This window comes from Galeopterus variegatus, unplaced genomic scaffold (assembly GCF_000696425.1).
Source record: "Galeopterus variegatus unplaced genomic scaffold, G_variegatus-3.0.2 Scaffold102, whole genome shotgun sequence".
Taxonomy (NCBI): Eukaryota; Metazoa; Chordata; class Mammalia; order Dermoptera; family Cynocephalidae; genus Galeopterus; species Galeopterus variegatus.
In genome coordinates, this window is record NW_007726213.1 from 1,023,141 (window position 1) to 1,050,171 (window position 27,031).

The following is a 27,031-nucleotide window of genomic DNA, read 5'->3' on the forward strand; positions in this document are numbered from 1 at the left end:
AAGCTTCATATATGATTGAAATTTCCTTAATAAAAAGTAGAATAGTATAATTACCTCTCTTCCCCACCCCTCATCTCATACCCATGACCTCTGACAATTATCCCCACACACCACATGGTAATTCTTGTTTCATCTCCACCCCATTCACCAACGCCCTCCAATCCTTCAGTCCCTTGGATTATTTTGAAGCAAATCTAAGATCATATCTTTTTATCTGTAAATACTTAAATATGTCTTGGGATGCATTTTTTAAAGTTGCATAAATATTGCCACAGGGCTAACTGGTAATGGATTATTTTTGTAAGACAGGGATTTTCAAGCAAAAGTCACTCTTCATTTATACAAGGTTGCTGAGCCAGTTAAAAAATATCTCAAATATACTATGAAAGTGAAAATAAATGAGTAGTAAGAAAAGACATTACTTAGTCAATACCCTAGAACTTAGGAAGAGAGATACTCTTTTGGGCTTATTTGTACATTTATATATAATTCTATCCATCCTGGTATGGTTTTTCAGCCCTAGTAATGAAAATGCACTGTAAAAAAGACCACAGGACTCAGTTATGTTCAGACACCAGCATCAGTGCCATATGACTGTTTGCCACTAGAGCACGGTGCAATAGTCAGTCATAATGGTGACCCTGAAACATCAAGGAGAAAGGGCATACTTTGTTTAGAAAAATATCTTAAGGAGGCAGGGAAGTATATGACATTTTAGATTCCCATACCAAGAGGAAAAAATTTGCTGGAGTTTAAGTGACACAGTTTACCACTGTTCATCTGTCAGGTCCTAAGCTAAGAGGCTTTGAGGATTAATGAGATAATACAAACATGACTGAGGTAGATTATTTCCCTATTTTACAGAGGCGTAAGTTAGGGTTAGAAAGGTCCAATAGCTTGTTAAGGAAGCCTATCGAGTAAGAAGAAAACCACTGATTCAAATCCAGGTGCCTTTACTACTAAAACTCGTGGGTTTCACACTATATTTTGGTTATGTCAGGTCGTCTATTGGGAAATAATTTCTCAAGCTTAACTCCTTACAAAACGCTAAAGCGGCCCAGGACTTTTTGACGTTGGTATTGAGTCCAGAGATCTGATAAAACGTTTTAATCAGATATGCCAATATTGAATAATAGGGTAGAGAATGAAAGTTCCATTAGGTTAGTTTTATTCCTTGATCAATTTTATTACTCAGTTGGATTGCTCCAATTTTTTTCTACTTTCATTTCATTTTTACTGAAATTTTAAACAAAATATCACATTTAAATAGCTTTAACCATGTCGTTTATTATTATTATTATTATTATTTTTATGGTGGCTGGCCGGTGCCAGGATTCAAACGGTTGACTTTTGCATTATAACACCACGCTCTAAGCAACTGAGCCAAACGGCCAGCCCCATGTTATACTTTGCTAATTACCGCTTCTGCCTTCTGAATTGTCTTTGGTTGCTATTATTTCCACCATGTCTAATCCACCTATGTCAAATTTTCCAGATCTAAATTTTATTAAAGATTTTTGTATCACGATGGTCAGTAACAAATTTATGTGCTGTTTTAGCCACTGTCATTTTTCACTTTGTGATATTCCCACCAGTAACATACATTATGAAATAGATAAAAGCCATATTTATTTACAAGTGTATACAATCTTGTCAGCATGAATAAAGCATCTAGCTTTAATGTCTGTCACCTCTCCCTTGCTACCTTTATCCGCAATCCCTAAGAGGAGAGTCCCACAAAATTTATTCTTTCCTGATAAAATGCATATCACAGCATATTTAAATGGTATTCTTCACCAGAAAAGGATGAGGAATTTAGGACAGGGCGTTTATCTTAATCTTATCTATCCCCAGTGCTTAGCACAAACCCTTGTACACAGTAGAGGCTTCGAAGAGGGCAAAATATTCACATGCAAAGACCAACTAGTTACCTTAAGATGAGGGCAGATGACGTGCTACTAAAAGATTGTCCCCAAAATGAATTCTTGGAAACGCTTGTAAACTTGGATAAAGTTCGCCACCTTCTCCTTATAAAATACGGCCTTGTGCTGAACGAAATCACGACTGATGCTTATAATTCTGACCTTGTAATTATATGAGGGGTAGTTTTGGCTTCTGTCCTTACCCTTTAAAAGTATCCACCTTACTCAGCGATGAGTAACATTTCACGTACCAAATGATCTGCATCACCACAGCAAACAAGGGGCGGGCCCTCAGAGTGTTCAGCAAGGAGCAGGGGGTTATGGAGGGGAGGTGCAGAGTTGCTCATGAGCAGCAGGCACTTTCCCCGCCAGGGAGGAGGAAGGGCCGGCCGAGAGAGGCCGGGCGGAGGAAGCCGCGCTGGGCAGGTCCGGACAAAGCCCTGCCGGCTCCACGCGTCGCCATGGCAACGCGGGGCCAGGGCGGGCCCGGATTGGCCCGGCCGGGCGCGCGCGGGGCCTTCTGGGAGAGCACGTCCTCGCCGCGGTTCCGCCGGTTTGAACTTGGCGGGCCTGATGTGGGCGGCGGGGTTGTCGGGGGCTGCTTCTCCCAGTCCTTCCTCTCGGCTTGCTGCCGACAGTAGATCCAGGTCTCGGCCCTCCTGGAGCTCCTCCGTCCTCATGACGGGCGCCCGGGGACAGAGGCTGGAGGCGGAGGCGATGTCCGTATGCTCGCCGTTGCCGTCGCTGAGCTGCAGCAGCAACTCTACCATGTCGCTGTTGTCTCCCCTCCGCCACCGGAGCTTCCCGTTTAGCGAGGATGACGGTGACGGGGAGGATGAGGAAGACGTGGACGAAGATGCCCATGACTCAGAGGCCAAGGTGACGAGCCTGAGAGGAATGGAGTTACAGGGGTGCTCCAGGTAAATCCGAGGCCGTCCGGCCGATACAGCCCTTCTCGAGATTCCTTAGACCCTTTCGTGCCGGCCAAACACCCTCCTGTCTTCCGCCTCAAAGGCTGCACAGGCATCTGCACCCTGAAGTGCTGCCCCTTTTTGCACGTAAAGAATTGGGCAAATTCTTCCTAATGACATGTGGTTGAATTCTGTGAGTTTTACTCCTTTTTTCCCTGAGATATGATTGCTACAATCTCACTGTCCAGAAAAACTCACATAGTCTCAAACATAAAACTTTGCTGCCATTTCAGGAGTTTTATGAATTCTCAAGAGCCTGATTGTGGACTCCAGAACTCTTGTCCAAAACCTTAACACCAAAATATGGTTTACTGCACCTTAGGTAGTACCTATGGTTATTTTGAAAAAACCTACTGATTGCTAGTGAGGTAGATTGTAATAAGCAGGTCACTTTTTCTGTCATAAAGAGTTGAAGCACAAAGCTTACCAGTGTCAACCTCAGCATGCAGAGACAAGGTTGGGTCTGACCTGAGCATGAACTTACAGTGGAAGAGATGTCTTTGTATCAAAATACATGTCATTGTGTCAAAGAATATTAGGACCAGTGGGATTATTGAAATTATCTTAATATGTTTACTTCTACAGTTTTATTCATTCAGCAAATATTTATTTCGTGCCACATGTTAGTCTAGGTACTGAGGACCATAAACGAGGTAGACATGACCTCTACCTTCATGGAATTAAAGTCTAAATCAATTCACTCATTTTACAAATAAAAGTGCAGCTTAGAATACAAATAAAAAGTCTGACTCAAAGGTATACACCTAGTTATTAGCAGACCTGGACCTAGTACCTAGGTATACTCAACAGGTTATCTTCCCCACACTACATTTCTAGTATCGGGTATATAGTAATAGAAGCAAAGGTCCTATTCCTTTAGGAATATGTCTGAGACAGGTCCATTCTGGGGTAAACTCATTGCATCATCTTCAGAAAGCATTTACAAGTTTTTGATGGCCAGGCTGTGTGAGGCACAGTAGGGGAGAATTAAGAAATACTGGCCAGAGAACCCATGCTTCATGGGTAAGTAGCAACATAGCTCCCTTCATTCATACCCAGAGTGAGTGAATGGAATTTGGAACCATATGAAGTGACCATATACATGATTACAAGAGTTAGTCTGTGAAGGATGAGAAGTAAAAAATAAGTACATTGGTGGAATGGAGATCAGAAAGAGTAACCAAGCAAGCCTCTTGTCCAGATTGGTTCTAGCAACAGGAAACAAGCCTTTTATTATCAACTTGATAGTAGAACTTAATGGCAACCTGGTAGTAGAATTTATTGGGTTTCAGGAGTCCATCTTCATCTGGACCTTTGTAGGGATTCTTCAGAACTGAGTTGGTCTCAAAGATATTTAAAATAAATTTGAAGGCTTCAGGAAATACCTTCTGAGCATAATCCGGACTAATGTGGACACAGTTTAGCGGCTGAGCAATAAATGGCCATCAATACTAAGCTCAACTACTGAGATCTTGCATTAGTTTCCAAGAGCCAAAGCTCTGACCAAATGGAGCCTGCCAGAGGAGAAGCCAGATATGTCTATATCTTATCTCACTTATCCAAAGATATGTCTCACTTATCCAAAGCCTGAATGAGCTGGTAGCACCCTAGGGCTGACGCTGCCTTCATTATCACATTTCAGACCCTATGAATCAAAGGAATAGCTAGGATGTGGGTCTGGAAAGAGAATGCAGGAATTGCCAGGCCTTGTATGTGGCAAGTATCAGATGCTTATTAGGTGCCGAATAAATGTATGCTGAATGAATGCCTATTTCCCACTCCCTAGAGGACAGATAGATGCAGTGATTATTTTCAGATGTTTCAGGAAAACTAGCACTTCCTCTCCCCTACTTCTGACCCTTAAGTTGGTGCCCTGGACAGCATGGGGGTGATGGGATGAGGAGAGCAGGCAGCATGAGTCATAACCGAGCCATTGTTCTGAGCTGTGAGCATCTTCACTGTAGAGCAAAGAGCAAACCTAGAGCTGTGTGGGATTTTATGCCTTTTCTCCACTCTTCACCTGCCGTAGTGATATGACTGTGGCAAAACTAATAGGGTAAATTTTCTTTAAGATAGATTCAGTCATGAGCTGCACTCGATGCATATGAGCTTAAGGTATTTTGGGTGTAATAGAGCCATGCTTAGAAGATGCATTTACCTTCAACTGTATAGGCCACAACTGAGATGAAGCTTAAGACAATGAGAAGTATTTTCCTGGAGTCTTTTATAATATGCTTTGGGCCTGCTATTTATATAGCTGTGTCTGGCTTTTATACTACTGTCCTTTAGGAAAGCCAAATATCTTGGTCCTGAATGACTTGCCTTTCTTGATTATGGGTAGAGCTGTAGTGTGTATGCCACATGTTTTGAACACATTTGTTAAAAATGTTAAGGCAAGAAATGTAATATTAAAAGTGTCATTTTTTAAAAAACACTAATCTGAATGATTTCTTCTTTCAACAGAATTTCTTAGGAGCCTACTATATTCCAGGCTCTAAGCTAGGTTTTTGAAATAAAAAATGAGTTAGGACATGGTTTCTATCTTTAAGGAACTTTTGGCTTGTGGCAGAGATGGACAAGTGACAGGAAGCCCAAAGCAGTTAATCTAGATTTTTTTTTTGTCTTTTGTCTTTTTTCCGTGTCTGGCAACGGATCGCAACCCTCAGTGTTGCCCCCGTACCGGACCAGGGACCGGCAACGGGATCGCAACCCTCGGTGTTGCTCCCGCGCCTCGCTCAGCCAGTGAGCGGGAATCAGTCTGTATGTGGGATCCGAACCCTCGGGCAGGAGCGCCGCCGCGCCTCCCAAGCCGCGCACTATAGCAGTGCGCCACCGGGCCGGCCCAATCTAGATTTTTTTTTGCAGAAAGTTTCACAAGTAATAATGCTGGAGTTGAATCTTGAAAGAAACATAAGAATTAGCCATAGTACAGGGATAATAATAATTAATAATAATAATAAATGATGTACCAAGTGCTTACTGTGTAAATACACAGAAATGTACTAAATGCTTTAGCATGGATTGTTTCATGCAATACTACCTGTGGAGTTGTCAGTGCTGTCATCTCCCTTTTACAGATTTGAGAAAATGGAGGCTTAAAGGGGGTTTTTAAAAATGTACACAGCTAGGAAGATACAGGTAGGGATTCACTCCCCAGGCTGTTTTACTCCCAAATCTAAGCTCTTAACATGGTCATATGTGGAGGTGGAGGAAAGGAATTTCAGAGTTTTAGACAAAGGATGCAGAGCACAAGGGTGAAGCACATTCATTAGCTTGCAGGGGTTCGGCAAGACTGAAATGAAGAGTCTGGATCCGCTGTGGGTGAGAGAAGAGTCTGGAAGATAGGCAGGGTCCAATTTGTGGGAGTCAGGGTTCGATTCAGGTGTGCCAGGCTAAGGAGTTTGGATTTCATCCTGTGGGCAAAGGAACCACTGAAGAACTTTGAAATGGGGAGTGACATTATAGAAGGATGCATTTGAGGGATGAATCTGGCAACAGGTGTGGAGAATGGTTTGAAAGGGAGGGACAGAGGTCATTCTGTCCAGACAGAAGTTGAAAGATTGAAGAGGAAAACGGCTTAGGAAAATGGAAAGAAGTGGAATTGTCATGATTAGGTGATTATACAGGTGTGGGAGGTAAGGAGGACCAGATGTGGAGGGGGAGCAGGTAGAAAGATCTGGGTTTCTGGCCTGGGTAACTGGATGGATGATGGTATCTTTCACCGAGGTAGGATTATGAGGAGGAGCAAACTTTTTTTGGTCGTGAGGGTGGTGGGTGGATGGTGGAAGATGATTAGGTTCGTTTCCAACTGATTGTGTTTGATATCAAAGTAGAGTTGTCCATCAAGTGGTTGGAAATAAAGGTCTGGAACTCAAGAGAAAGGTCTGGCTAGGAATTATTGGTCTGAGCATCATCAGCATGTGGTGATAATTGAAATTGTGGGAGCAGATGAGGTCGATTTACAAGAATAAGAAGGAAAGATAAGTATAAGAAATAACACATCAGTTTTGTCTCTTTCCCACTTGAACACATTCCATAAGGGCAAGAATCAGGAAGAAGTAACAGTAGCAGAAAAAAATGAGTAAGCTGAGTCTATGAGGTAGAAAAAGTGTAAAGCAGTGGACGAAGCAATTGGTTGCTAGAAGCAAGAATGTTAAAGAGACAAAGAGGAGCTGAGTCTGTAATAAACTAGTCTCCAGAGCTGCCTTGGGTCCTAAAGAACATTTCTTGCCTTGGGTGCTGATTGTTAAGATTTTCCTAAGTTTTTTGAGGTTTGTGTATTTTGCCAAGTCCCTGTGTTCTTTATTTACATATGTACTTACAGTATTTTACCTCCCCTCTCCTCTTTAGCCTGACTGAGTAATTACTTTTACTTATACTAAGGAGGGACAGACTGACAGGAGGGGCATGGTGAGGACAGAGACTATGGTAGGAGGTAACCAGACTGGAGAGTCATATACACCCTGTCTAAGAATTGGCAAAAGGGAGTCAACCAAAATGTTAAAGAAGAGAAGGGGCATATTTTTTTGTGTGTGGCTTTTTATTTCAAAACAATTTCAAACTTACAGAGAAGTTGAAAGAATATAAGGAATTTCTGTTCACCCTTCATCCAGAATCCCTAATTTTAACACATTTGCTTTATCGTTCTCTCTGTTTATATACATGTTCTTTTTTTCCTGAACTATTTAAGGGAGAGAAAGGAAAAAGTCTCCTCCAAGATCCTTTTAGAATTATGTGTTGTACTTAGTAATTAGTTGCCCAGGTAAGATTTTTAGTTATAAAAATTGTTGGCTTTGGGCCGGCCTGGTGGCGCACTGCGATGGTGCGCCGCTTGGGAAGCGCGGCGGCGCTCCCGCCGAGGGTTCAGATCCCACATACAGACCGATTCCCGCTCACTGGCTGAGCGAGGTGCGGGAGCAACACCGAGGGTTGCGATCCCGTTGCTGGTCCCGGTCCGGTACGGGCGCGACACTGAGGGTTGCGATCTGTTGCCAGACATGGAAAAGGACAAAAAAAAAAAAAAAATTTGTTGGCTTTGAGGCAAATGGATTTGGTCTGGGTTATTCCAAGGAGTTTTTAAATAATGTGTCTAAAATCACATTCACATAGAAGGTGAAGGAATTCAAAGGCAGTGTGATGGATAAACTAACTCAAATGTTGGACTTGCTTTTCATGATGTTTTCATGTGTATACTTAACTGTAATTAATTCATCTATATTTGTAAAAATCACAGTATTGTAAATACATTATTAAATTTTGCTTTCACTGTATAGCTAAGTGATTTTGACTAGCAAGCACAAGAAATTTGTGTACAGCTGCAATAGTAGCCTCTCTTTTGTAGCAGTGAGGTTGAATCAGAAGATAACCGAGAAGAACAGAAGCAGGTGTGCTCACCAGAAAGCAGCCTGACACCGTGGGAGGTGTGGTTTGTTGGCAAAGAAAAAGAAGAACGTGACCGGCTGCAACAGAAAGCTCTAGAGGTAAAATTAGAGAGTTCTTATTAAATCTCTGAGATTGCAAAGTAGATCTGCTGTTGTAGATTAAAATGTTAATGTTACTATCTCTGAAAACAAGGTTTTTGCATTTGTTTTTGTTAGTTTACTATATCAATTTTAGTAATTCTTATTATAGGAATAATACTTGTTCATTATAAGAGCATTTGAAAAATATGGTCAAACGTTATTGAGAAAATTAAAATCCCCTCTAATCTCACCAACTGAACATAACCGTTGTTAATATTATGGCATCTAGCCATCCAGATTTTCTTCGAAGTAAATTATTTAAAAATATAAATATGTACAACTGCATAAATACAGACACATACAATGGAGCGTCACCATATGTACATTTAACTAAGGTAGATTCAACTCTATATACGAAGTAAAATTTTTAACTCTATGAAACAAAAATTGAAATGGGGGAGGAATCTACCCCTATGTGACTCAAAGAGCGTGTGCCCCAGAGTGAGTATGTGCTGAGCAATGGGAATCTGCTGGTCTTTCAGGGCATTTCAGTTTCTCTGTGCCTCTCTGCTTCGCATATAAGCATTTCTCTGTGTATGATTCTCTTTTGAACTCTCACTATCCAAATCCAAAACACAAACGGTTTTAGATACATTTTCACATGAATCACTCATTCTTTGAACTCTTCCTATTTGCTATTCAGAACCTAGCAACCAAATAGTTTTGGATAATGTGGCATCCCCCAAACTCACTGTCCAGACTCAACTATCTGATTCTTCTTATCCAAATATAGAAACCAAATAGATTTGAATGGTGAGGGATATTTCTTGTTATTATGACATAGGATCAGACTCTTTGGTAACATACTTTTTTTGCCTGTTATATTATTAATGTATTTCTATATTATTAAACATTTTTATAACATCATTTTAAATGGCTGTCTAATGTTAAAGTATATTTAAAATGTATTAAAGATATATTAAAACATAGTTAACTGGTTGGATATTTCAGTATATGCTAGTCAGTTATTAACCATGTTGCCACAAAGATCCTGGGTACTAAAGCTTTTCCCTTTGTGATCTTCCTTGGAATAAATTTTTCATATCAGATTTGAAAGTAGTTATTTCTGTGATGGGTTTCTAACCAGGTAAGCGGTCACATGTTCAGGAGGCTTGGCATAATTAAAATGACTGTGGAAACTAGCATATTCTGCTATTTCCCTGCATGTGTTTTCTAGAATACAAATTTGTTCCTGGAAAAGTACACTATGAGAATAGCACTTATTTCCTCTTAGCAGGGCACAGTGCATGAAAAAGATTTTATGTTTGTTATCTGGCAGGCTTAATAAAAGCTCTAGTTCTAGCCTTTTTACTTGCTGGGTGACCTCAGGCAAGTTGTTTAAACTTTTATACTTTACTTTCCTCCTTTGTCTAAGAAGGATAAAATAATACCTATATCATTGGATGTTTGTAAGGATTAAACAAAACAAAGTATAAAGATGGCTGATTTTGTTTGTATTGGTATTGCTGTTTATATCTTTGCTATTCATAGTCTTCTTAAAGCTTTTTCATTTATTTTCAGAATCAGTGTGTTTGTTTGTTTGTTTGTTTGTTTTGGTAGCTGGCTGGTACAGGGATCTGAACCTGTGACCTTGGGGTTATAAGGCTGCACTGTAACCAACTAAGTTAACCAGCCAGCCCTCAGTATGTACTTTTGAGACCCCAGACCAGTACTTCCCTTAACCTCAAGTTCTAATATTATTAATTTCATTATCTAGTAAAGTAGCTTTTAAAAATATTTGTTTGCAGTGAGAAATCTATTTTTCTTCATGTTACACATAAATATATACCTACATATATATGTGTACATGAATATCAGAAATATATTAATTCTGTGCAAAACCTGGTATGGTTTTCTTTTTTTTTTTAAGGCTCATTATAACCCATTAAATTGATTTTAGACTCACAATTTGGAAAACACTGATCTAGTGAGTTAGTGGTAAAGCAGGGTTTAATTTATGGTATTTGGCTTTATCTCTAGCCTCACTATAAGTCACTTGTTATATTAAAAAAAGGAGGGTCACTTCAAGTCGTTTTTAGTCAATACACAAAGAAAAGTTAATTAAATTATAGAAAGTAAAGCCTGGGCTTTGAAGCCAGTCAGAACAAGGCTGATATTTTAATATTGCCAGTCTAACTCTGTGAACTTGGGGAAGTTGTTTAACTTCTCTGAGCATCAGTTTCTTCATCTGTAAGCCAAATGTTAGAGTCAATAGTGGAGTGGTTACAAGTGTAAATTCTTGAGCCATACTTCCTGCATTCAAAACTTGGACCTTGGGCAAATCCTTGACTTCTCTGTGCCTCCATTTCTTTATCAGTGAAAGGGGGAGAATAATATTTACCTCATGTTGTTGCTATGAGGACTAAATGAATATCAGCATATGGCCTAGTATATAGGAAGCATGTAGCAGGATATAACTATTTGTAATTTGGTCGAAAGATTGAAACCTTTTCATGTATTTAGCAGTTTGACATTTCTTATGGCTACTTCATTACTTAACTATGAAGTAATCAAAATATTTTAGTATGAATCTTATACAGATCAGTCATGCCAGGGATATCATAACATTTAGGACAACTACTCAACTTATCATGAGCTCATTTTGAACTGCTGTGGTGTTCACAGTTTTTTCATGCCTTTCCCTTTGTTTTATTTTCCAAGTCATTCTTTATTCTTCTGTCCTTATATACTGTATTCCCTAATTTGTTTACAAACCATATCCTTATAAACACAGATTTTTAATCATAAGGAATGGTTTATCTCAGATTCCTGTTAAAGCTAAGTAAGAGTCAGGAAGGCCAAAGAACAACTTTGCCAAGGTTTTAATTAATGGTAGAGCTGGGACTGGAACCTAACTCTTTTGACTTCCAATTTAAGTGCTTTTTCCACAATATCAAGATATATTCTAGAAATAAATGTGTCAGACTTAGTGTTTATTTTTTAACATACTTTGGCTTTTTAAATTTCTTCCTTTAAAATTTAAAGGAATTTTATAGGATAGTTGGATCATTAAAAAGATTATCCCTACTCATAAATTTGATTTCAGCAACAGGTATTTATTTAGATTTATTTCATACATCTCTGTAGGACTGAGTTAAAAAATTATTTTAACCCATTAAAATTACCCACTGACAAAATTTTTATTTTTTGCCTATGGGGAAGCTCTGCAGAGACACAGAACTTTGTACATTTGTGGTTTTTTTTGTTTGTTTTTTGGTGGCTTGCTGATACGGGGAAAAATGTTATACGTTTGTAACTATTGTTGAAATGATAAATATGGTAAACATTGAATTTAGTATTATAAAAAACTAGTGTATTGATTCTGTAGGTCGTTTACATTTTATATGCATTTTTATTATTTTAAATAATTCTTTAGCCAACTGCCCTAAATTCACTATGTTCTTTTACTAATTCTAATTTTTAACATTTGCTTTAATATTTTAATATATAATAATCTGTTCTAAATTATCTAGTTTGTGAATAGTTCAAATGCTTTTTCTTTTCACCATCTTGTCTTTGACTCTTTCATTCATCAGTCCTTTATGAAGGAATAGGGCAAGTTATAGAGTTGGTGAAACTCAAAAACTATCAAGTTTTTCTAATCGTTGCCTTCAGTAGTAAAGAATTCTTTGAAAGTAGGCAAAACCTATTGAAATATAAATGCATGTTTAGAATCCTCTTTGGATTTTGGTTTTCTATAATCAAATGTTTACTCTGTGGGAAAATAGCTATAATCCTGTTAAAATTCATTGGTATACCAGAAGACCATATAGGGGCCTTTTGAGAGAAAGCTCTAGCTGTGTCCTGGAAGAGGCTTGCCCTTTATGGTGAACAGATGGAGTCACTGGGGTGGGAAATTCTGAAAAGGGCCAGCCTTGGAAGGGAAGGCTATGTCTCAGAATGTGATGTATATCCTGGGTTGGCAAATTACTTGAACAGACATTCTGAGATTAGAGCCCTATTTGGGTCAGTGGTAGCATATTCTAGGTTCTTTTTAACCCTTTCTCCTTCTTTAACCCCTATGTCAGCATTAATTAAAATTGACATAAAGTAGGAGTATAGGGTCTGTTTTTTTTTCCTGATTTTTGAATTTAGTTATATGAAGAATCTTAAAAAGTTACATAAATATAATCAATAATGTCTTTAGTTGTGCACGTAAATAATTTTCTTGAAAGTAAATTAAGGACTATTTTGGAAAATTTTGGATGTACAGTCACGCATCACATAATGACGGGGATATGTTCTAAGATATGCAGCATTAGGCGATTTCATCATTGTGTGATCATCATAGAGTATACTTATACAAACTTAGATGGTATAGCCTACTACATACTGAGGCTTATTTCTCCTGTGTGACTAATGTGTCACACTATGATGTTACAATGGCTGCATCACTAGATGATAGGAATTTTTCAGCTCCAGTGTAATCTATAGGACCACTGTCATATGTGCGATCTGTCCTTGACTGAAATGTCATTATGCAGTGCATGACTGTATAGTTGTTGGATCTGTATCTAGCCTGTTACTGTCTTTTATATTTCGTATATTTCTGTCTATACACACACACACACACACACACACACACACGTATATACATGCTTTCATGTTTCCTGACGTAAGTTCAGACCTTCTTCCCCTTACCGCTCATATACCGTGGCAACCTCCTGGTCAGTCTCCCTCAGAATAGTACTGATCCTTTCAAATGCAGTCCTCAGCCTTTGTCCTTAAAAGCTCTAAATCATCTCTTTTACCATGTATTCTTGTTCCATAGTATTCAATTAACTTTGCCTGTCTCAAAAGACCTTTTTCCATCTATTTAGTACTACACTCTAATTTCCTACCCACCTCCCCCCGCACCTTCCCAGCTTTCTTTTTAAGCCATCTCCTCACTGTTCACTGTGGTTCATATGGTGCTCATTTCTGACTACCCCGGTACACACTGTTTCTCCTCATCTTCTCTTCCCTTCTCTGACTCCTGTCATACACAGTACCTTACAATGTAGCACTTAATTCTTTGGTGTATAGAGGATCAGATTATGTCAGAGACTTCTGGAATTTCATCTTTAGATCTCAGTTCTTACTAGCCCTATAGTAGGTGCTCTTTGAAAATATATTGAGTGAGTAATCAAGGAATAACAGCTGCAGAGGTAGGGAAGAATCCTTAAAACCAAGGTGGATATTTGCTTTTAGGGGTATGGTGTTTAAAATTGAAAGACTTTCTGAGTGAGGGCAGCTATTTTCTGTACAGCAGAATTTTAGGATGAAAGGTCCTGGAAGACAAGGATTCTGTGACCAGTTGTTCTAAAACACAAAAGATAATATTCTTGAGGTCCAGTTTTATCTTCATTAAGGCATGGAATTGGTCTTAGAATTGGAAAGTTGTCCTTCCCACTACTATCCATGCCCAAGTAGTGAGGTGTCTGAGAAAGGAAGAGTTGGGGAATAGGAGAGGGGTCCAGTGGAAAATACGTAAAAGTATCTGATTATTAGTATCTTAAGAGAGAGAAGAAAAGTAACAAGTAATTATGGTAGTAGAGTCCTAGAGAAGTCTAGTTTGAGCAGCATTCTCTACTAATGCAGTAATTTAACTGATGAGTGACAGAGTGGTGGCATTCAACTTGTAGTTTTATTTGGCCATACCTTTCACATTCTTTCTCCTGAGGAAATGCCCAAACGTGTAGATTCAAGTGACAGCAAGGCAGTTAAATAATCTGGGATATGAATGTGGTTTTGTTTTATACTCCAGCAGCTATAAAATCAGTGAAGAAAACTCTGGACTCTTTTTTTCCCTAAGGAAAATTGAATGGCTTCTTTATATTTCTTCTTTGGTGTAACTCTGAATTAAATTTTTAATTTAGGGATTATTTAATTCCTATCCTTTATCTTCTTCAAGAATCTAGGAGCTTTTTATAACTGTAAAAAAAAAAAGTTACAATTCTCTTGAGCCACTGCCAATGGCTTGCAGTAATGCCAAAATTTATGTGTGGGAAAGTTGATTTCAATGAGGGTAATTTAGCTGAAGTTTAGTCTAAGAAACTAGTGTTTTACTGCCAAGCAATTATTTGCATTTCTAAAAAATGACTTATACTTTTTACCAATGCTGTCTTTCATCATAGACTAGTTGCTCAAGTAAGTTATTGTCATTAGTGGTATATGCTCTATAAAGGAAACTATATTCTTGTTTAACTTGGTTAACCTCAGCCTTTTTAAAAATATGTGACTTGAGTACTTCCATTAAATGTTGCCTTTTGTTTAAATAAAATCCACAGGAATTAAATCAACAACTAGAAAAAAGAAAAGAAATGGAAGAACGTGAAAAAAGAAAGATAATTGCTGAAGAAAAGCACAAGGAATGGGTTCAGAAAAAGAATGAACAGGTAAGGAGGAAAAAAGCATGCACACACACACACTAACATCTCTTTTACAATGTCTTTTTTTGCATTATTGCTCATTACCTAGATTTTTGTTAGAGTTTTCTAAGATTTTTTTTCCCCCTACCTTTATGGACATTTACCATGTTTCTGTCTCCTGCTCTTTGCCCTCTCCTTTTCTCCTTTTTCTCTTTGTGGCTTCCACTAGTATCTGCTCACAGGCAGTCAACAAGTCTCCATCTCTAGACCTGACCTTCTGGAGTCTTGGATTTCCATATGGGAAACAGGCACCTCCAAGCCTGCAAATCTAAAACAACTCATTTTGCTCATTTTTCCTTTGTAGAACCAGTCTCCTAATTCCTTTATTTCTGTTATTAGTTCTACTATTTTCTCAGTCACCTAGGCATAATCAGAATTCTTCTGTTGTTCATCCTCTCTTTTTCTTTATAATTACTACTCCCCTGTTTGTGGTCTCTTCCCAAATGGTCTTATCACATCTTTCAACTTATTTATTGTTCACTTCTCCACATTGGATTGTAAGCTCCATAAGGACAGGGATTTTTTGCCTCTTTTGTTCAGTTCTTCAGTAGCTAGATTAGTACCTGACAAATAATTGATGCCTCCAAATATTTGTTGAATGAGTTAATCTGTCCTTTGTGTCCCTGCCAGACTAATCTTGCAGAAAAAGTCTGAATGTTATTCCCCAATTCAAAAAATTTTTTTCATGGTTCCCTATCGTTCTCTGAGTAAGTTTTAACAACTCTAGCCTGGCTGGTTAAAGACCTTCTGCTCTCTACTCTGAGCCAAACTTCCATTTCAGCCATATCTCTACCTATGGTTCCCTTTATTCTATGCTGTTGCTTTTTACTGGGGTTATTTTGTGAGCACGCACAAGATAATAATGGCCCTTCTTCTTGGAATATTAGTTTACTGGAGAATTTTGAGAGAAAAAATGTTATATCTTTATATCAAAGCAAGCACAGATGTGTAATGGAGTAGAATGTAGATTTTATATTATTTTTAAGATACCAATAGATTTCATAGAAATCTTGAGCTTTGGGCTGTGTTTCCCAGCCCCCAGGAATATGTGTTCATGAGGAATTTTGAGAATGTTTCTGTTATTACTGTTTCTTACTTTCTTATTTTTACATATGATATTTCATTAGCATGGAAAATCTCATCATATTCTCTCCATCCTGTCTTTCCCTTTATCATCCAACTCAAATATTCCCTACATGAAGCATTCGCTGATCACATGCTAGAGATTCTTTCTTGTGAATCCTTGTTCAATAGGTATCATTTTTATGGAACTTTATCATATACTGCCTTGTATTATGTATATGTTGTGTTGCTGTCTTGTATGTATATCTTCACTTCTCTTGTAATTTTAAGATGCTTAATAATAAGAGTTGTTTTTTATATACTTTTTATTTATTATAAGATCTATTATAATGCTTTGCATATAGGGAGCATTTAATTGGATGAACGAATGAATGATTTTCCTTTCAATTTTAATATTCTTGTATTGGATAACACATTAAAAATTTTAAAAATATTTATTCTGTTGTCAATTTGTGTTCTATTGTGATTTTTACATATTTAGCATGGCACTGCATTTATAATTATAATCTAATTTTATGAATTTAGACTAATGTCTAAATTATAAGACATAGTTTTAAATTTTTAATTCTAATTTTTTGTCCTTAACTATTGTTGAATCTAATGCCCGTGGTATTAATAAGAGTACCGAGTGAATAATTTCAGTAAATTGAAGACGACATGGCCTTCTTCATACAGGTATTATAAGAAGGAAATTGGTTAGATGTGTGTGCATGAGTGCACTTGTGTGTCGTAATCATAAACACATTTGTTCTTTTTTTCTGAAGTCAATTATTATGGGTTTTTCTTTAAGTTTGCTTTAGCCCATAATGTAACAAGGAAGAGTTTTTTGTGAATAAATGCCAAAATCAAAATAAGTCTGTGTGACCGTTATAGAACTTTGGGTGTTATCTTTTTGAAGTTTATAACTATAAAACAAAGTAGTTTTACATGTTTAGAAGAGTTTGCTCTCTCCCCTAAAAGCTCTTTATCTTCTAAATCCATTAAGCTAATTTTACCATGCCAGTCAAACATAGTTGTTGTTTGTCTAAGAATATAAGATACTGCTCAGAGATGATATATTCACTGTTTTCATTAGGGGTAGTAGACCTAATTCAATTATTTGAGAAAAAATTCTTTTTTTTTTTGATGGAAGTGTCTTGCCCTAACATAAATCACTAATTATTGAAGTCAAGATTCCAGAAGGTTGAGAATAGTTCAAAAATGAATCCTCAGAAATTAAATTTACCTATTCTGCAGAACTCTTGTGCATGTTAAGAAATAATTGATTTCTTTTTTTTTTTTTTTTTTTTTAATATCAGATTTCTTATTTCAGCCTAAGTTACATTTTCCTCTGTTTGTAATGACTGCTGTCCTGGTTCTTCTCTTCCTGTCTGGCATCTAGCTTTTTTTCTCCTCTATTTACATTTCACAGTGTGTGGTCCTCCTCCGCTTCCATCTTCATTCACATTTTAGCTATATCCGTGGCTGCTATTTTCTCTCTAAGTCATTTTCACTGTGTTCTATCAAAAAATCAGACAACAAGAATTTATGTACCCATTAGCAAAGCTATTTTCTTATAATGTGACTGTAAATTGCTAAATGCTTTTAAAATAAGTGGCTTATCTCATCTGAGTCTCTTGCATTTGTGTTGCCATCCTAATTTATTTTCTAGATTTGTTTTTTTACAGTGTATTGTCATATATTTTATAAATGGGCCTTTACTTTCAGTGTTTTAAAAAATTATTTTAAAATAAAATTGTTTTTAATTTCCAAAACAACTGATTTTTTTATGTAAAAAATTAATTCAGATCAACAAGGCATATGATTGATAACACTGTTATCAGTGCATTTATGCTTTCATAAATGTTTACTCAGCTGTTACTATGTGCCAGGCACTATTGGAGGAACCAAAATAGAAATTCAGAAACTTTAAGTAACCAGATGTTTCGTTAGTTTCCTTTAGTTGTAAGAAACAAAGGTCCTCCCAGGCACCATCTTAAAAAGGGGGAGATTTATTGTTGTGCTCTGTGCAGTGAAGAACTAGCGTGCTGGAAAATGTGAAGCCATTTACTAGCTGGCTGCTGTCTCTCAGTAGTAGTGACTCTGAGAGCCTGCTCTTTTCTCTTTTTGCTAACTAAAGGCATTCTGTTTTCTATTCTTTAGTTTAAATTCTACAGGGAGCCTATCTGATTTTTTAAAATCAATTTTATTTTGTATACACTAAAATATACCTATTTTAGTTAGATCAGTTTTGACAAACTTATGTACCTTTGTAACTAACTAACACAAGATACAGAACATTTCCACCCCGCCAGAAAGTTCCCTTGTGCTTCTTTTTTTTTTTTTCCTTTTTGTCTTTTTTACTGACCAGTAACGGGATCGCAACCCTCGGTGTCGCGCCCATACTGGGGACTGGCAACAGGATCGCAACCCTCGGTGTTGCGCCCGCACCACGCTCAGCCAGTGAGCGGGAACCGGTCTCCACATGGGATCCGAACCCTCGGCGGGAGCGCCGCTGCGCTCCCAAACCAGGCCGGCCCTCCCTGTGCTTCTTTGCATTCAGTGCAACCCCCTGCCCCTAGCCAGCCCCAGCTCCCAGGAAACCATTAAGCTGCTTTCTGTCCCTATAGATTAGATTTGCTTTTTCTAGAATTTCATATAAATGGAATGATAGAGTATATACTCTTTTGTATTGAGTTTCTTTTGTTTTTAAATTTATCCTGATATTTCATGTATTGTTGATTCCTTTTTATTGCTGAGCAATATTCTATGGAATACCACAAATTATTTATCCATTCACTAGTTGATGGACAATTGGGTTGTTTTTAGTTTTGGGGTATTCTGAATAAAATTCTGTGACCACTTATGTACAAGTCTTTTTGTGGACATTTGTTTTCATTTTTCTTGGGTAAATGCCTAGGAGCTGAATTTCTGGGCTGTGTGGTAAGTACGTGTTTAACTTTATAAGAAATTGTCAAACTGTTTTCTAAAGTACTTGTACCATTTTGCATTCCCACTACTATTGTATGAAAGATTCAGTTCCTTCACATCTTTACCAAACTTGATATTGTCAGTCATTTTAAGTCCTTCTAGTGATTGTGGAATCACCATTGTTGTTTTAATTCTCATTTCTTTGAGATCTAATGATGTTTAGCATCTTTTCATAAGTTTATTTTATCAGTTTTCTAGGGCTTCCATAACAATACCACTGACCAGGTGGTTTAAACAACAAATTTATTTTCTCACAGTTCTGGAGACTGGAAATCAAGATGAGGGTATCTGCAGTTTGGTTTCTACTGAGTCCTCTCTTCTTGGCCTGCAGAATGCTGTCGTTCTGTGTCCTTACGTGGCTTTTTCTTTGTGCACACACATCCCTGGTCTCTTGGTCTTCTTATAAGGACATCAGTTTTACTGGGTTAATGTCCCACCCTTATGACCTCATTTAAACTTAATTACTTCTTTAAATATTCTGTCTCCATATATAGTCAAGTTAGGACTTAATATAGGAATTTTGGGGTGGGGTGGGATAGGGACACAGTTTAGTCCATAACACTTACTGATCATTTCTACATCTCTCTTATTGTTGGCTTGCTTTGTTTTGTGTTGGTTTAAGTCTTTTGCACATTATTTGCAGGGGTTGTATAACCTAGATATAAGAATTTTTTATATATTCAAGCCTCAATTCCTTTGTCAAATATGTGTACTGCAAATATTTTCTCCCATTTAATTTTTCTTAATGGTATTTATTAAAGAGCAGAAGTTTAAAGTTTTATGAAGTTCCATATTTCAATTTTTTCTTTTATACTTTGTAGTTTTTGTGTCCTATTTAAAAAATGTTCGTTCACTCCAAGAGTATGAAAATATCCTCTATTGTTTTCTTCTAGAAGTTTTATAACTTTAGCTTTAGCTATATATGTATTTTGGGTTAATTTTAATGTATGGTGTAAGACAAGGGTCAAGGTTCATTTGTTTGCATATGAATATCTAATTGTTCCAACACTATTTATTGAAAAGATAATCCTTTTTCTATTAAGTTACCTTGGTATCTTTGTTTAAAGTCAGTTGACCATATATGTATGGGTCTATTTCTGAACTCTATTCTGTTCCACTGATTTATATCCTATGCCAGTGCCATACTAACTTGTTACTAAAGCTCTATAATCCTTGAATTTATAGTTCTTGAAATCAGTGTAAATCCTCCAACTTTTAATTTCTTTTTCAAACTTGTTTTAGTTACTCTGCATCTTTCCATATACAGTGTTGAATCAGCTTATCAATTTTCCTAATGATGCATGCTCAAATAGTGCTTGGCACTACTGGGATTGTGTTAAATACATAGATTATTTTGAAGAAAATTGCTATCTTAATAATATCAAATTTTAAATCTATAAACATGGTTTTTCTTTCCATTTATTTATGCCTTTTATTTCTCTCAGCAATGTTTTTTAGTTTTCAAAGTATAAAGCTATTAAATATCTTTTGTTAAATGTATTTCTAAGTAGTTCATGTTTTCAGTGATGAGAGTAGTTATCTTGCCTTGTTCCTGATATTTTCTTGTAATTTCCATGCCTGGTTTTGTTATCAGAATAATGTTGGCTCTTACAATTAGCTTGGATGTGTTCGTTCTTTCTCTGTTTTCTAAAATAATTTGTCTAGGATTGGTATTATTTCTTCCTTAAATGTGTGATAGAATCAACCAGTGAAGCTATCAGAGGCTGGAGTTTTTTGTGGAAAGGTTTTAAATTTTGAATTGTTTTTATAAGTAGAGGGTTATTCAGACATTATTTCTTCTTTAATTCATTTTGAGAAGCAGTGTATTTTAAGGAATTTTGACATTTCCTTTAAATTGTTGAATTTATTGGCATGAAATTGCTTTTAACATTCTCTTATTTTGATCTCTGTATCATCTGTAGTGATCTGCCATTCACCATCTGTGTGACCTTAGGCGAATTATTTATCCTCTGTGCCTTAGTTACCTCCCTTGTAAAATGTGATGATAATAGTATCTACCTCATATTGTGGTTGTAAGAATTAATTGACAGTAGGGATCGGATGACTCCTTGTTGATGAAGTTGTGGAGGAGATTCATGAGTCACACAAAGATTGAGCAAGATATGCTCCAAGATCCTTTTCTTTCTTTCTTTTTTTTTTTTTTTAAGAAGATGACCGGTAAGGGGATCTTAACCCTTGACTTGGTGTTGTCAGCACCACGCTCTCCCGAGTGAGCCACGGGCCAGCCCTCCGAGATCCTTTTCAATTTGTAGATGTTTTGACAGTATGAAGTAGATAAAATCCAGTATTATTCCAATGGCTATTGAGTTGTCAACATGAAAGGATTCCATTTCACAGCTATTAGCTGTCTAGCAAGGAAGTATAGCAACTTGGATAGAAATTTGGGGAATTGCTTGGGCTTTGATTTTTAAGAACTGCCTTTCCTGCACAACACTGGGTATAACATCATATGTAACTGACATTTGTTAATTGGGTGTTAATTGAATTGTTTATATTAAAGTATTCTACAAAATTCTTTCAAGGAAAGAATTCCTTTTTTTTAAACTTATATTTCTTTGCTCCGTGAAGGGTTATGTATATGGCATTTGTATTGCATACATTTTTTATCCTTGCAAATTAGTTTCTAAACCTTTAATACAGAAAACTAGCTATGTCATTGGTTATTTAGAATTTAGCTGCATTGATAGATTATCTTTTGAATAAGAAGGAAAAAACATTGAGTTATAGTCCTTGTCAGATTAATCATTTTTTTTCTGTAAAGGGCCAGATAGTAAATATTTTAGACTTTTCAGGCCGAACAGTCTCTGTTGCAACTATTCAACTTTGCAAAAGTAGTACAAAAGAAGCCATAAACAATAAATAAGTAAACAAGTAGGTGTGGCCATGTTCCTGTAAAACTTTATTTACAAATGTAGATGGCTGGTGGACCAGATTTGACCTGCAGGCCTTAGTTTGGCATCTTCTGGTCTGTGTAAGAATTATATAGCCAGAAATTTGCCTGTTTCGTGCCCTTCTGTGAAGAATTTAGTGGGCATCATCCATTTGTCCTCTGTAAACTCAATGGTGACAAAGATTTATCCAAGTATTTGTATTGGCAAACCGTCCAGGAAATAATGTGGCTCCTGTTTTAGAGCAAGGGTAAACATCCATTAAAAAATACTAAGATTTAGGACAACCTAACATTATAATTTTTATTCCCTTATTTATTCACCAAATCTTTATGGTACACCTGTTATTTACTCATCATTCTCCCGGGCTGTGAGTATACTTTGGTGAGCACGTTCTGTGCCACTGCCCCTCATGAAACTTAAAGTCCAGCAGGTAGACTAATACTAACAGTTGATTGCAGGTATGTTATATATTTTCATAAACCACATTGTGCCAACGACTGTGATACCACCTGTTTTAAGAAATAGTTGAAGTTTCGAAAATTACTGTATAACTATCCTTCCTTATTGAGGATAATTACACGTATTCAAATTAAAATTCCTCTATTTTTATTTAAGAAAAAAAAAGAAAGGGAACAAAAAATTAATAAAGATATGGAAGAAAGAGCAGCAAAGGAACTGGAGAAAGAACATTTGCAAGAAAAAGCAAAAGAAAAATATCAAGAATGGTTAAAGAAAAAAAATGCTGAAGAATGTGAGAAAAAGAAGAAAGAAAAGGTATTTTTATACATGGCTTTGGTGTTCATATGTACCAACTATATTTTAGAAAAAATTTCTAATAGAAAATTGGCACTGTATTAGCATAAAATAAATACATGAAGCTGTCCCTATTTATTCTATTATGCTGTGTTTAAGCTTCAAAAATGAATGTGGATTTGTGGTTTTCTTAGGTTGAGAAATATTAATAAACTGTTGATATTTTTTTCAGTCAGGTTCAAAATTTTCTGTTGCTGTTATTGCACTTTTATGGAAAGTCTTATTACTGGATTGTAAATTACTATTCTTTTAAAACAGCAAATTGCTTTTGTCTTGTTGGGTTTGATGATGTTCAGAGGTAGACACCTCAATATCACATCTCTGATCATGTTCAATTTTGCTCTCAAATTTTAGAAATATGATTTAATATTATGGCCAGTAAGTGATTGGGGTGGGAAGTACTGAGGAAAAAAAAATCAGTAGAATTTGAATGGAATGTTTAGTTACAGAATATCCCTGGAAATTTCTTTGGTTTTGTCATTTTAAGGAAAAAGAAAAACAACGGCAAGCTGAATTACAGGAGAAAAAGGAAATAGCAGAAAAAAAGTTTAAGGAATGGTTGGAAAATGCAAAAAATAAGCCTCGTCCAGCTGCAAAGAGCTATGGTTATGCCAATGGAAAACTTACAGGTTGGTTTTTATGTTGTGTGGCTTACATAAATATGGTTTGCAGAAGCAAATATTATATATTTTGTTTCCTTTTGACAGAAATAGAAATGTGTAAAAATCATTTTTCTTTCAAATTACTATTTTTTAGAAGATTATATTGTAACATACTGTGTTCCAATAGAGATACTACAAATTCATTGTCATTCTTCATAAATCAGATATATATATTTCTTAAAAGCAATAGCTGCAAAACTGCAAAGTTACACTTTAAAGTAATGATTTCATTAGAAAACAAGTAAAATTCTCTTACATATCTTAGATGATAAAGCCTTAATTCAGGACATTCAGGGGGTCATTTTGCCTCCCCTGTTTTCTAATCCTGTCTAAAGCAGAGCTTCCAGTGTCTTTGGCACATCTTTTTGCAGGGTGGAATATTAGACAGCACGTGAACCAGACAGAAAACTGACTGGCCTTTAGGCTTGGTCTGATGGTAAATGGCAATGCATGTTTTTCTTTGTGCCTCACGTTGGAAGCTCGTACCTTGCTGACAGCTGCCTTCACTTGTTTAAGTGATTTATTATTAAAAATACTCCCATTCTGTTTTGTTCACACAATAGAACATATTCCAGACTTTGTTTTGACCATCTTGGTGAAGTGTGTGTTGACATATCTGTGCAGCCAAAGTGGACTGCCAGTGTCTGAAAGACACATTCCTGCTGTCAGGATTAGGCCTCTCTCATATGTCACAAAGGTCATCCATTATAGCTACTGAGCATAGCCTGCTCCTTTTTTTGGTTGTTTCTTGTTTGAAAAAAGGGTAGTAAGAGGAGATTTTAACCTAATGATTGGATAGTAAAGTTTAAACTTTAGATCAGAATATACATATTGATTAAATTGCTAATTTAGCAGTTGTGAATTGCTAAAATAATGGGTTGTTTTATTTTCGCATTTTTAATGGGTTTAGTTCTAGCAAGCAGCATATTTATCTGCAAATGCTGTACTTAAGTCTCTATTCTTTATGCTCATATCATTTTTACAAATTATGAAATAAAGGAGTTTATGTGCCTATAGTGACTGAAGGATTTGGAGATGATTTGCAAAATGTTCCTCCTTTACGTGACTATTAGATGTCAGGCATCACAATTGTTTTTAACTTATTTATTTATTTTGATAGCAGTTTTAGGTTTACAGAGAAATTGAGCAGAAAGTACATATATTTCTTATACCCTTTCCCTACCCACTTATACAGTTTCTCCTATTATTGACATGTTACATTAGTGTGGTACATTTGTTATCATTATAAATTAATATCAGTATATTATTATTAACTTAATTTTATATTAGGGTTCTCTCTTGTACAGTTTTATGTGTTTTGCCTAATGCCTAATGTCATATATTCATCATTACAGGATCATACAGAATAGTTTTGCTGCCCTAAAAGCCTTCTGTGCTCCACCTATTTATTCCTCCCTTTCCCTGCCCCCTCATCCTCTGGAATCACAATTCTTTAAATACTTTATATGGATCAGTAGAAGAATGTTCCAGTATTAGTAATCAAAATTATAGTGGTGGTATGAAATCTTATCAGTTTGAATGACAGTAATTCAGAATTTCAGAATAAATAAGAATCTTGATTCACTTTAGTGTTACATATGCAAAATAATTTTTTTTCTGTAAATGTTAGTGTCTGACAAGAGGGAACTAGTATACTATCAGTATTTTCCCAGATCTAGTTAAGATAACGGAGGGTTCAATTAAAGGGTTTGTTCAATTTAAGGGTTCTAAAATTAATTTCTTAGTAAAACTTGTAGGTTTTATTTATGTAGGTTTTAACATTAACATTATTTGGATTCTTAGAATTATTATTTGTTTTAATATCTACTGTAATATTTACTGTATTTGAGAAGTGTTACTTCTTTGAAAATATTCAAGAGTTCAAGTTTTAAATGAATGCAATTGGTTTATCAATGATATTTTGCCCTTTTGACATTTTAACATTTTTTTTAGGAATTTTTAAATAAGTGGTTTCTTTGAACTCAAGAAGTTTTTTCTTGTTTTGTTCTGGTTTTTCGATAATTTTAGGTTTTTACAGTGGAAATTCCTATCCAGAGCCAGCCTTTTATAATCCAATTCCATGGAAACCAATTCATATGCCCCCTCCCAAAGAAGCTAAGGATCTATCAGGAAAGAAGAATAAAAGACCTGTGATAAGTCAGCCACATAAGTCATCATCTCTGGTAGTTCATAAAGCCAAAAGCAATCTTTGCCTTGGAACTCTGTGCAGAATACAAAGATAGCACAAGTGGGAAAGAGCATTCTTTTACCTGGAGCTGATTAATTTTAAAATTAGAAATCATTTTTTACTGCTCAATCAGTAACTCAACATTTGATGTGATTATTGACAAGTACCAATTTTTGCATGTGTATATATGGAGTCCTTTAAGGTTCATTGAGGAACTCTAACATTTTGGTTTTTATAAACTTTTCAAGGTTGATCTTGGCATAGTGCTTTGCAGCATAAGTGACTGAATATATAACAATTGTGTTTGCATTTAGCTTGTATTAAAACTACACTGTAATACCAATAAAACCAACAGTTTTTCTCGTGTTCTTTCATACTCTATGTTATTAATTTGTGTTTATGTATATGAACATCATAAGATTAAGATTAATTTGTTCAAACAAGCATCTCTAAACTGCATGCTTGCAGTAACTCTTGAAGAATCTAAGTGAGTTAGAATTTTAGAGTAATCAAAAATAGCCTTTGTTGATAGCTTTTGGTATATTTTTCCCTGTGTAGATATTTTAAAATAACTAACTGGAGGCATGTTTTGTAACAAAGAAATAAGGGTTGGGATTTTCAAAGGAAATTTTTTAAATTTATGTGTTTCTTCTTTTTCCTTTTTAAAAAAAAATTTATGGTAAAACATATATAACATAAAAATTGCCATTTTAAGCTTTTTAAATATACAGTTAAATGAAATTAATTACTTTGATAATGCTGTGCAACCACCACCTCTCTCTATTTTCAAAACTCTATCTATTAAGCAGTAACTTCCTGTTATTCCTTCTCCCACATTTTTGGTAGCCTCTAATCTACTGCCTCTGCAATTTTTTTTCCTTTTAATTTATTTTTTCTTAATTGATCATGATAATTGTATGTATTTATGGAGTACAATGTGATCTTTGGATACATTTATACAGTGTGCAATGATCATATCAAGGTAGTAGCATATCCATCACCTCAAACATTTGTCACCCCTTTGTGTCGGGAACATTCAGCATCCTCTCAACTAGCTTTTTGAAGTTATGCAGTAATTAGTTGTTGACTATAGTCTCCCTATATTGCCACAGAACCGTTTTGTATCCACTGATCACTCTCTCCCCGTCCTCCTCTTCTCCCTCCCTTTACTAGTCTCTAGTAAACACTGTTCTACTCTACTTCTATGAGATCAACTTTTTTAGCTTCCATATATGAGTGAGAACTTGGTATTTCTCTTTCTGGTGCCTGTCTTATTTCACTTAATTTTCTTCAAGCATTTCCATGTTGCTGCAAATGGCAGAATTTCATTCTTTTTTTTTATGGCTAAGTATTATTCCATTGTGTGTATATACCACATTTTCTTTATCCAGTCATCCATTGATGGATATTTAGGTTGGTTCCAACTCTTGGCTATTGTAAATAGAGCCAAGATAAACATGGGAACAAAAGAAAATTTAAAAACATTGTTTTGTGTTCTGGATCTTAGATTGAAGTGTAGTAGTCTTGAGACACTAATAATATTATTGTTGTACTTTGTAAAAATACTCATACATTAAT

The 27,031-nt window shown here is 36.0% G+C and overlaps 1 protein-coding gene across 1 annotated transcript; it reads left to right on the forward strand.

The window, feature by feature from the left end:
• The first annotated feature begins 2,477 nt into the window (after positions 1-2,477).
• CCDC34 (coiled-coil domain containing 34) lies at positions 2,478-25,829 on the forward strand. Its single transcript, XM_008584237.1, has 6 exons — positions 2,478-2,842; positions 8,235-8,373; positions 14,685-14,792; positions 22,406-22,564; positions 23,091-23,232; positions 25,294-25,829. Exons 1-6 carry the CDS (start codon positions 2,496-2,498, stop codon positions 25,506-25,508), a joined length of 1,110 nt encoding a protein of 369 aa, XP_008582459.1. The 5' UTR covers positions 2,478-2,495; the 3' UTR covers positions 25,509-25,829.
• Positions 25,830-27,031: the final 1,202 nt, after the last annotated feature.